General features: G+C 37.6%; 1 protein-coding gene across 2 annotated transcripts in view; it reads right to left on the reverse strand.

Moving 5' to 3' along the window:
* Positions 1-12,369, reverse strand: part of LOC128680739 (protein Wnt-1-like) — a 72,794-nt gene that overhangs the window by 4,025 nt on the left and 56,400 nt on the right. The window contains exons 2-7 of one of the 2 annotated variants that reach the window (XM_053764096.1): positions 7,239-7,383; positions 5,960-6,086; positions 3,044-3,152; positions 2,257-2,305; positions 1,808-1,915; positions 1,042-1,188 (exon numbers count right to left, since the gene is read on the reverse strand). In XM_053764096.1, coding sequence (XP_053620071.1) covers positions 1,042-1,188; positions 1,808-1,915; positions 2,257-2,305; positions 3,044-3,152; positions 5,960-6,086; positions 7,239-7,383 — 685 coding nt within the window. Of the gene's footprint in view, positions 1-1,035; positions 1,189-1,807; positions 1,916-2,256; positions 2,306-3,043; positions 3,153-5,959; positions 6,087-7,238; positions 7,384-12,369 lie in introns of both variants that reach the window. The other variant, XM_053764095.2, reaches the window with a different exon arrangement.

The raw sequence follows: 12,369 nt of genomic DNA on the forward strand, positions 1-12,369 counted from the left end.
GACATTTTGATCTGTTAAAACATGTTATTGCATCTACACATTCGCTCTTTTTTTACACGATGCGTGCGCATGTGGACGTTAGTAATAGTGCTGTGTGTTTGTATGATTCGCTCCCGTGGAAATTTCGGGATAAACAGTACCCTATGTGTAACTGGTTACATTCTACCAAATTTCATAACAATCCGTCCAGTTGATTTTGCATGAAAGAGCACACATACATACATACATACATACACACATATACACATCCACACATACACACATACACACATACACACATACACACATACACACATACACACATACACACATACACACATACACACATACACACATACACAACATACACACATACACACAATTACAGGGTTCTCTGGCAAAAGACCCTAGGCCACAAAGTAGGCAACGCGCATGTGACACACCTGGTGTTGCAGCGTTCGTGGAATGAAACCACATCCCATAAATCCCAGATGAATCGCATACCTTTGCTTGCTTACTAAGCAGGCATTTATTTTATTAGCTGTTTGAGTCCCAATGCTCGGCAAAAGCCTCCCCTAACTTCCTCCACGCATTCCTATCCTTTGTGTTCTCTTGCCATTATTTGTCGAAATTTTTGATGTCGTCCGACCATCTCGTCCTAGGCCTTCCTCTTTTCCTGTGTCCGTCAGTTGGAGTCCATGTGGTCAATCTGTATGGCCATCTCTCCGGTTGCATGCGGCAGATGTGGCCCGCCCAGTCACGTCTGGCATGCCTTAGTTGCCACATAAACAATGTTTATTATCGAACGCAGCACAGTATTCCTCACTCAGTCGACGAGTTTGAGACCCAAAATGAGCTCTATAGCTTTTTGGCAAACCTTCAGTTCGAACCACGGCTCTTCGGTTAGAAACTGGCACTGGAGATGTTTGGGCACCGTAGGTTAGGATGGGAAAGATGCTTACGCTGACGAGTTTTAGATACCAAGCAGGCATATTGGCGTAAAAAAAGAATACGGTATAAAAAAAGAATAGCAAAGAAAAGAGGAACACAACTTACACCAACCTTAACGTGCGATGCTCCCTCATATCTGATGGTCAAAGCGTCTCCAACAATTCTGAGTTGCGGCAGACGACGCCAGCACACGCGGACCGAGCAAGATCCTGACATGCCGTGACATTTACAGACGCGCTGCATACGACTGCGGACAGCCTGGAATACCAGATCATTGTCAACAGCCATTTAAACCAAGGAATATGGGCCATGATCCACCACGCGCGCCCATTGCAGATTGGCGGGTCTTAACGACTGCAAAAACAATCGGGACTAATGGCTTAACGTGCCTTCCGAAGCACGAAGTTAATACATTTTTGGTCACCCATCCAATGACCGACCATTGTGAGAGTATCCTAACCGCCACTATCACTGGCCGAGCGAGCTAATCGCTGCGCCATTGAGCTCCTCTGAATCGAAAATAATACCCATCTTCTTCTTAGAGTGTCCACTAAACTGTACTCACTCTAATCAGGAAAAAATATAAAAACGCTACTTTCAAAAAACCTTTTGTAGTGGAACGCTTTATTATCCATGGGGTTCGAGACTTTTAAATATATTTATGGTGACCCGTGACCAAGCTGCTTGCATCTTGGGCCAGTTAAGCAATCTGCTGCCAAGTGTTTGGACACGTTGCTGCATGGCAACGCATTTGTTGAACGGATCTATTTCAGTTTTTACTTTTGTTTATTGCCATGTTCAGTTTTGTTTAATTTGTTTGCAACCACTAGATTTGATAAAAGGATTAATTGAAAAAAAAAAGAGAAATGAAATTTACCCTGCGTCCGGCTTCGTGGTTGTGCAAGTTCATCAAGCCCACATCAGTATTCTTGTCTTCCTTCGAATCCACGAAGTCTCGACTGTACATCTCACCATACCTTATATCCTGGAATTGAATACACACATGGATATTCAGAAAGGAAGTACACCTTCATCTCCTTCTATCTGTGCTCATAATAGATAAAATAATCTCAATATCTCTCTCTCTCTCTCTCTCATCAGATCATTTTTCTGGCTCCTTCGTCAGCTGTTAACTTTCTAAGATGAAAAAGTAGGAAAGCGGTCTATAGTCTCAGATCATGAATGGCTGCGGAAGGAACCCCAGGAAGTGATAGGCAACACATTGCCAAGGAGAGTTGACATCAGAACGCAATCGGGAACATACGGAGAGAGAGAGAGAGAGCTTATTGAAGATATATCTTTCTTTGTCAAATACACTAGCATTACCTCCGAACAGCCGCCCCATTGCCAGTGTCGTGGTGTTCGCTTCCTGACCCTAAGACAAAGACAAAGATTATTTATTTGCAAAAACATGAGTTTACATTTTTTTTTTACAAGCTAACCATAAACAAAACCATAGCGTGCATGCTATCGTCCCACAAAACAATATTGAATAAATAAGCTAAATTAACTAAATTTTTATCTGAGTCTACCTTTAAAAAAATCTTTGAAATTATAATAACATTTAATCAATCAGTAAGAATCTGAGGTGCTTTTTAAATAAATTTAAATTCAGATCTTTATATTGTTGTGGAATTTTGTTATAAATTTTGGATGCGATACCTAAAGGAATAAACATAAAGTGATATACATACAATGCTGGGTGTAAACATAGCCTATAATTATCACGATGATTTCTTAATACAACATCACGAAGACGTAGGAATAAATAAGAATTCTTCTTCATAGTCGTATTCCTCATGGCTGAGGGTCGTAGTCATTACGTGGAATTAAACACACACTGGTATTAGTATTGGAGTGGTTTGCCATTGCCTTCTCCATTTCACACACAAGTTAATAATCAACCAGTGTGCAGGTTTCCTCGCGATGTTTTCCTTCACCGCAAGCAAGTGGAACTATGAAAACTAACTACACATGAGTCAGATTGGTATAAAAACTCATGTGGCACGAGTAGTATTCGAACCTGGGACCTTTCGATCCACAGGCGGGCGTCTCAACCATTACACCACCACCGCTTCAAAAAAAATGAACATTAGATTTAACAAATATTAACCTAACGTCGCAGGAGCATTCATTCAGCTCACCACGACTGCACGCCCTGGCCACAGTGTGAGCTAGTGCTGCAGCAGACAGAGCGTGGACGAAAGCTGATTCCCGGGACTCTGAAAATGATGGAATAATTTATTATATACCATGACTGAATATCTTAAGGAACTTTTCACCAATTTCTGATTATCGAAACATTACATTGTAATCAGACAGAGTAACTGTTAGATCAGCCTGAAGCGATTGGCCAGTTAGCCATAATACAAAATTAATTTTACCTCATAACCTTGGATCCAAGATTTTATCCTCAGCCTTAAACTTGTATAAATAAATATATTAAGACAAATCACACAGATTGAGCTAGCCTTAAAATAAGTTCGAGACTTGTGTTATAGGGATACTAACTCAACGATACTATATCTTATAACAAATACATAATATAGATAAACATCCCGGGCCAATCTGGAAAATATAATTTTCCATTATGACCACATGACCGGGGATCAAACCCTTGTATAAAACACTATCTGTTAGATATGTTACATATAGACTATTAGATACTTTATCAGAAAGCGGTGAAACAGGTAATAATAATCCCCCCTAATCTTGTCGATATTATAACAATTTTATTATATAGAAATTTTATATTAATCCTTTCTATAAAATCCTACTATCCTAATTATATATTTAATGCGATATTTTGATGTGAGTGTGTATATATATTTATAATGTGTGATATTTGTTATTTGGATGAATTTTGGTATATGGGTAGGTATATTAAAGGATTATATACAAACTGGTCTGCCAGCCCCGGCATTTATCCACAAAAAATGCTCGCTGATATTTCTTTACATAAATGTTTTGCAGCTAAAAACTATAGCTTGTAAATTATAGCTTGATACCTGTAACAGATATCAAATGAAAAATGACATCTGTCTCTTTCGCTCTCATTTCTATTATTATTAGTTCTACCTGTTGTCACAGAAAACCAAGCTATATTTGATAAACCATACACGCCTATAATACAAATTTAACACAAAATCTGAAACTATTCCAAAAACTTCTAAAAGTTCAACGACCATCATTGATACCCGCACTGTCCAGTGACTTTGACCTCCACTTTTCTATCCTTACCTATCACATGTTTCATCTCAACAAGTATTTTTAAGGAGTGAAAGATCAGATGTGTCTGGTCATGTGGTTTGTTCACGCTGAGCCACTCCATCGGCACGTTTGCACGTGATAGACACTAGAAAATAAACAGTCGATGCAGTGGCGTGACTTGAGACATGGTCGCCCTGAGCCGATTTGTAATTTGCCGCTCTTTCACCTCATACAACACTATCGATACTAGTGAGGAAAACGGGGAAATGTTTATTTCAAAATTGTGTAAAAATTAATTATTATTATGTTTAAAATACACACAATTATGAACAACATTCTTAGCCATTCTCACATAATTCTTATTCGTAACGTCAACGTAACTTCTTCATCACACAGAAGAATTTTATCCGCGACATGCTTCGTAAGAATGCTCCGTTTAAAGTTTTACAAAAGTAGGTATATTGACAAACAGAATGTTTCGACATCGGGCATTTGAACGACAAAACCCTTCATCTACGAACGATTCGCCGACAGAATGTCTCCTTTTGTCGGTGAATAGTTCGTAGACGAAGGGTTCTGTCGAAGCAATTGTCGGAGAACCGTTTCAAACTCAAAAGAAATTGGCAAAAATATGATGGTAGCACTAGTATACAATATAGCCCAGTCTTGGAAAAGTCACTAAACTGGAACTGTACAATTGTACATGTACATTCACAATGAGGCTAATTAAGGCCGCCCATTTAAGGTTGGCGCCCGGGACGGCCCGCTCTTCCACCCTACCCCTAGCTACGCCACTGAATCCATGAAGATATTCCATGAAACATCTTGAAGTAGACAGTTTAAAAAAACGTATGTTCGGATATTTTAAACTTGTAGTAGCTAAATGATTCGTTGAGCTAAACAAACTTGCACTGGAAGTACCTACACATAATACTCGTATAATAGACATATCCAAATTCATTACAAATTCGACACAATTACTGCGGTAAAGGCTACTTTTAGTATCACTGTAATCTTAGACACTAAAAGTCTAGTTGTTGACTTAATATGATACAGATATACAGATACAGTAACACATTTATCCCATATGGGGTAGACATAGTCAAGAATCGCAAGACTCGAAGACGTTTTCTGGACATATGCCAATCCCAAATAGCAAAATGTAACGTTGTTCTATCACCGTATAAGTAAATTTTGTCCGTTTTAACATTTTTGACGTCATTTAGTTGTGTCTATATAAAATTAAACAGAAGGCCTACCACGAAACATACAAACACGTAGCACGTTACTGATGTCCACGTACTCACTTTTTCCATATCGTGTACTCATTCAAAAAAAAGAGAGAACTTGTGGTGGAATAACGTGCTACGTGTTCCAAGATAAACCCTTTATTTATCTCCCCTGAAAATTTGCTGAAAATTACTTTCGTGGTCATAGAACATAAACGTCGAATACATTATAATTTCATTCTTGTACAATTTCACCTTTCCAATACAAATAAACAGCTTTGAAAGTGATTTCAAACAGTAAACTTCAAAGAGGATTACGGATGTTATAGTTTACGTCAAATCCCTTAGATCTTACGAAACGCGGTTAGGAACGCATTAATATTGTGATGTTGTAAAGTGAAATGTGATAGAATTCCATTGAATAACAAACAATATAAATGAATAAACGAATTTAATGTTGATCGTGGTTTGTGAAGACCAATTATGGATTAAAAGAAATCAATCAAGAAAAATAGGTGTTCCCATGGGAAATCCACACGGGCGATTCCGCGTGCAAAAGCTAATTTAAACATTAGAACCCCGAAACTTACTGAATTTGAGCACACCCCCGAAGATATCTGTGCTGTTCTCGACCGCGGTCGTGCTGCAGTTCCAGCGACTATGTCTGAACTGATGCTGGCATTCCTCCACAGCTTGAAGAGCACCCGTTTGCAGGACCTGGAATTATCGGAGTCAGATTTATTGAATGAATTAACTCTCTGTTTTACAATACACCATAAAATTCTTCCTCTTCCTGCTCCTTACGTATGGGGTCGGGGTATAATGTCTTTCCGTTCCATAATTGTCTGTTTCTTTTCATACCTTCATTTAATTTTAAGAATATCATTATAATCAAGGAAGTATTGTCAATGTTATCGCTAAAAACTATTTCTTCCAGACAATCGATGGTTCGTATTTTATTAACGTTTTTTATAATTAAATTTTTAGATATTTTTAGACTAAAACTAACTCGAGACATAGACGTAATTAATGGAAATACTGGACACTCCTGCATGTGTGACGATTATGCATATCACAATACATTGTCAGACATAGGGACATAACGACATACACATATAGCTACATTGCAACTTAAATAAAAGTCTGTAGAAAACAAGAAAGTGTGACGTCTATTAGTTGGAACATACACAACGTTTTTCATGACAATTTATGGCCGTCAAGATCCGACCCAAAAGCAAAAAAAAAAAGTGTTTGTTAGACCTCATTCAAGTACAATCCATTAGACCTTATACAAAATAACAATATTAAAGGAATGAACAGTAAGACAATCGTAAAAATTGTAATCTGCAATCAATTTGATGGCTAATTAAATGTTTTCCATTACTTCAGCTATTACTGCCTAGTATACGGCTATAAAGGAACAATAAAAATAAATATTACGATTTTATCGTTGGAATAGAACGCTTAAAAATTGTCTACTTATGATAATGTGTAATACAAAATGTGTTTTTTTGCGAAGTTAAAGTTCTTTTCATTCGTTCTTCGCAAACGGACAACAAAATGATCCGGCAAAGGTTCAGTTTATATATACGTGCTTTTACGTTTTAAAAGTTAACCTTGATTTGTACTCTCAACGCGTCACGTCAACTTTTGGAAAACCTAAAATTAATCAGAACAAAATTCAGTATTATTATATTATAATTCAGTATTAATATATTATGACAAATCACACAGATTGTGACACACAGAATATGTATTTATTGTAAAATAGTATCGTTGATTTAGTATAATCCCATAACACAAGTCTAGAACTTACTTTGGGGCTAGCTCAATCTGTGTGATTTGTCCTAATATATTTATTTATAATACCTGAATCATCTTATCAGATAGTAGACACAGCTGTTTCTGCCGCTCCACCAAGTACTCGAGCCGATGGCAGTTGTCTTTGTGCAGTGCTGCAGCAGGCTCAGAGGAGTTGCCGGCTGGTTTGGGGTTCCTCACTGTTGCTAGGTTCCTAGAAAATAATATTTAAAATAAGCTATCACGTAAAAAATCTTGTCTTGGTGAGCTCTGACACCGACAGCCAATGTGACCTCTCCCCAAACCTTACTGTCGTACCCTACGTGCCCTGAAAAAGCTGTATAACACCACATATAATGCGTTATCAGTAGCCTCTTATTGGTTCTCACAAATTTTTCCGAGTCGAATTACAAAAATATCATTTTTGACACAAGCTTGTATTACCATCAGAGATATTTCAGCATTTTTTAGCAACCAAAGCGCGACAATAAAATCATATCCATGTTAAATATTCAGAGGTTCCCTCGTAGGGAGCCAATCCTGGGTTCTGTTTACCATAAAAATGCGTTGAAACTAAAGCGACATTTTATATCTGTATCACAAGTGAAAGTAAGTAGGTGAAATTTAACTCCCAAGATTTGATTACAAAGAGACGGGACAGTTGGAACTAATTAAAAGTTATTATAAACGGGTGCTCAGTTTAAGATCAGAAATCTTATCGAGACGATCGAAATAAAATTTCAACAATCTTCTATTGTTTTTCCATCTTCATAATCAGCTCAAGCTCAAATCAAATCGAGAAAGTTGGTACACACAAAATACTGTAAAATATTCCTGTTACCATCCAATAAAAGGTAATTGAACTTTTTACCTTCCCCGAATCTACCGCTATTCATAAAATTAAAATCAATAAACGATATTCTCTCATATCAGTCCCACAATTGGCGAAACGAGCCCCCATCGCGCATACAGGACTCTGCCCCCATTAAACAGGATGAATGCGTTTGCAGAATACACGTGCAACACTCAAGGTCTCAACCCTTTACACATCCTCTCAAGCTTGCAATTAAAACGAAAAACCAAGCGAGACAACAGCATCAACAAACCGCGCGCGCGAACGAGACGAAACGACTCATTTGCCCGAGCACTTTTTATTTCCAGTTTCACTCGAGGTCCTCGGCCAATCAACGTACTGTACTACGCCCGTTCCCATTGGCTGAATAGAGAATGTTTTTTTCAAAAATGGAACAAAAGATGAGGGTAGGTAATAGCGAGTTTTCAAGTGGCATTTTCCTATTTGAGTGGCCGATGCGGAGCGAAACGGACGTATTTTCAATTGTTGCTTACAAGGGCGCTTAAGTATGAATTTACTGGTTGTTTAACATTGTTATTTTATTAATGTACTCGAGGAATTACCGAGCAAGCAAATTAGCGTTGTTTATGCCACTTCAGGATCTTGTCTGTGGAATATTTGCGAGCAAGTGCCTATTATAAGTTAAGCACACTTGAATAAAGGTTATATTTTTACGCAGAAACTTCTTTGCAGCACAATATCATGCTGGGCGGGAGTCTTTTGTTTTGTATCTGGAACGCTATACGACCCTTGTGTTATAGAAATGCCAGATTTTCGTCAAAATATTCAGAAAATTAAATAATTTCATTTTAAACGGTTTTCAGTGAAAAAAATATTTGCTCAAAATTTTGTCCCGTGAATTGAAGTTAATCTATACTATTATTATAAAGAGGTAAGCGTTTGTGAGTTTGTATGTTTGAGGCGGGTAATCTCCGAAACTACTGAACCGATTACAAAAATTCTTTCACCATTAGTTACATTATTCAAGGTTTCTAGCCTAATATTTTATCTCAAAATTCCTACGGGAGCGAAGCCCCGGGCAACATCTAGTTGGGGTATATTCCTGCTTTTATACTCAATTGAGCATTTTTTAGCTATAGCAAAATAGGTTTTACGTTTCAACAAGCGACCAGCACATTTATGTTGGTATTACGTTCCGGAATGCGGAGTGAATTTTCTAAATAACTGCATCAAAATCTGTTGCGTGGTTTAAAAGAAGAAAAGTTTAGAAACGGCTGGACGCGGAAAACGATTTTGTTTTGTACTATGTAGCGATTTAATTTTGGAGTCCATAATTATTTATGGTCTAAACTTAACATTGAAATTTAAACTAAACTAACTCAAATGTTTGGTATATACAATTTGCAATTTACTAAATAAACTTTGTTTTGTAACATAAGTAGAAACGTAAACGAATCGCGGGTCTTGGCTAATTAACAACAGCATTAAGTGCGTATGAGCACGACGGGCTATATCGGAAACAGAGTTTATATAAGATCTGGGACCAATTATAAAGTCGGCGTTTATTTCATCACGACGACAACCTCCATGGCTTACCGTAGTCACCACGCCCGGCGGCTATCTGGAGGTAAAATTTCATGAAAAGTTCTGAATAGGTTTATATGGGTCCCGCTGTCTGTTCTGGTCCTGGCTTCAAACCCCGGTACGGTGAAATGTATGTAACTGTGATTACGTATTTGTCGGCGGTTCTAAATGTGTTATGCTCATTTTTGTGTATGTGTCCATCGGATCCGCGATACAAGTATAGTGATTAGTGTGGACCGTTGAGTGTTTTCCATTTATTTATTTATGACATTTCACACTATGCCATCTAGATGGCGCCACATGCCGGCTGATCCGTACAGGGGAAAAAATTAAACTGCATTTTATCACACCCGCAACGAGCGTGCATACACCATCTTAAGATTATAAATATTACCAACCGTAATACAAAATGACCGGAAATAGAGTAAAATGGCGATGAGCCTTGATTGTTGGCGACAATTAATCAGTGTTGGAAACTTTATGGGATCCAACACGCGATTCTTAGGTTAAATATTTTTTTGCAATATGTGAATGACAATAAACAAGAGAAGAAAATAGAAAACCATTAACGCGGCGTCGACGTTAAAGGATCATGCTCCATTGTCACGTTGCGCTCCGTTGCGACGACGCATCACATTGCGGCCCCGCCCTGTTGTTTTCTTTATTGTCTATACACATTGAAGTGCGTTACGTGCGTACGTTGAAACTCCTCCATATACTTTCTATGTTTTTCTAAATTATTATTCCTTGACGTAACCGTGACGCACGACTGAGCAATGGTTCCGCGCTCTAAAGACTGAAGAAGCAACAGGAAACACGGTCAAATGATAGAGATTTATTTAAGCATACTAGTACTACCTATAGCTGCGCCCTGGGGCTTCGTTCCCTTGGGAATGTTGCATCTAACAACATTCAGTTTAGTTTTTATGAATATTTACTACCGGCAAAATTGTCATGTGTCTGCCCTTCTTCCTGTGTGTGCCACAATAAACGCATCGTCTCGAAGCCTGCGACCAACCTAACCTAGCAACACAAATACGACGACCTCGGTGGCGCAGTGGTAAGGTACTTGCCACTGAACCGAGAGGTCCCGGGTTCGATCCCCGGTCGGGTCATGATGGAAAATGATCTTTTTCTGATTGGCCCGGGTCTTGGATGTTTATCTATATATGTATTTGTTATAAAATATAGTATCGTTGAGTTAGTATCCCATAACACTCAAACTTACTTTGGAGCTAGCTCAATCTGTGTGATTTGTCCTAATATATATATATATATATATATATATATATATATATATATATATATATATATATATATTATACAGTCCAACTAACAACCTGAACAGGGAAATTGGGGATAAAAAAATATCTTACGTGTTATTTTAAGGTTTCAAATTGTAAAACACCGGAAGCAAGTGGTGGGCGATGAAAACTTTTATTGATTTTAAGGTGGCGCTAAGCGCTAAATGCTAATAAAAACTTTGTAATAAAAACATTAGATGGCGCTGTGTGTATTTCAAACGCGCTACGCGCTAAATTATTTTCTAGACATCAAATAAAAATTGGGGAGTATAATACTCCACCACAACTCAAAATACAGTAAACTGAAGAAGTAATTTAACAAAACGGGGTTCCAAACACATGTATTTGTGAACAATACGTCGAACTATTCACTATATTCTTCTAACCATTTGTAAATAAGGAAGCTTAACAATCGGCAGTCGCCAGGTGGAAGAAATTTCACGGCCCGTCTCATCATAAAGGCCTATATGGAGAATCGCGTATTTAAACAAACTGTGCGCGGATTCCTTGAAGCCTGGATGGATTGTTCAATGTTTATGCTAGCTCACGTCTTTTTAGATTTTGCCGACATTTTTTTACTAGATTTTAATAAAGAATTGGAAAAAAATACGCATTTTATTTTAATAGTCTTTATGAAAATACTAGCTTCGCTCTGTGGCGTAAAAAGTACCCTATGTGTTATTTCGGGGTAAAAAGTACCCTATGTGTTATTCCAGGTTATATTCTACCCGTGTACCAAATAACCGTAATAATCTGATTTTGCGTGAAAATATAACAAACATACACACACACACACACATAGGTACATCCTCAGAAACTTTCGCGTTTATAATATTATCAGGATGTTACTTAGTAACTATTTATCGGTGTTTTTTTTTTATTTTTTTTTTTATATATGCTTTGTTTCTGATTTAAACAAGAATAACGTTAAATATGAAATGATTTATGCCAAGTACTTTCCGGATTTCTCCCCAAAAAGTCCACAAACGACCCGTGGACTAGTGGTCACTACCCCCCTGCGCTATCTGGATTCGATTCGGTCCTGGGTTCGATTCCCAGCGCGGGCAAATATATTTGTGCTTGTCGATTCAAGGTGTGTTTTATCCGTTACTGTGTTTATGTCCATCGATGACCCATGATACATTAGGGGTCATGATATATCTTCGTGCTTTGTATAGACTATTATCGAAGCATAACTTAAATGTAGACTAACGGCCAGACCCGGCTTCGTTCCGGTAGAAACATAATTATATATATTTTTTATTTTTATTTATAAGTCTTTATTGTTCCAAGTAAAAACATACTTATAAACAAATGGCGAACTTAATGCTATAAGCATTCTCTCCCGGCTAACCATTACGAGAAACAGAGAAAAGTTGTGCGGCGCAAAAAATATCTTAAACACAAATAAGTACTACCACATACTCAAATACAATAATAACTACATATATAAAATATAAATATAAATAGCAATGCATATATACATAAGACTACATAT

This window comes from Plodia interpunctella, chromosome 25 (assembly GCF_027563975.2).
Source record: "Plodia interpunctella isolate USDA-ARS_2022_Savannah chromosome 25, ilPloInte3.2, whole genome shotgun sequence".
Taxonomy (NCBI): domain Eukaryota; kingdom Metazoa; phylum Arthropoda; class Insecta; order Lepidoptera; family Pyralidae; genus Plodia; species Plodia interpunctella.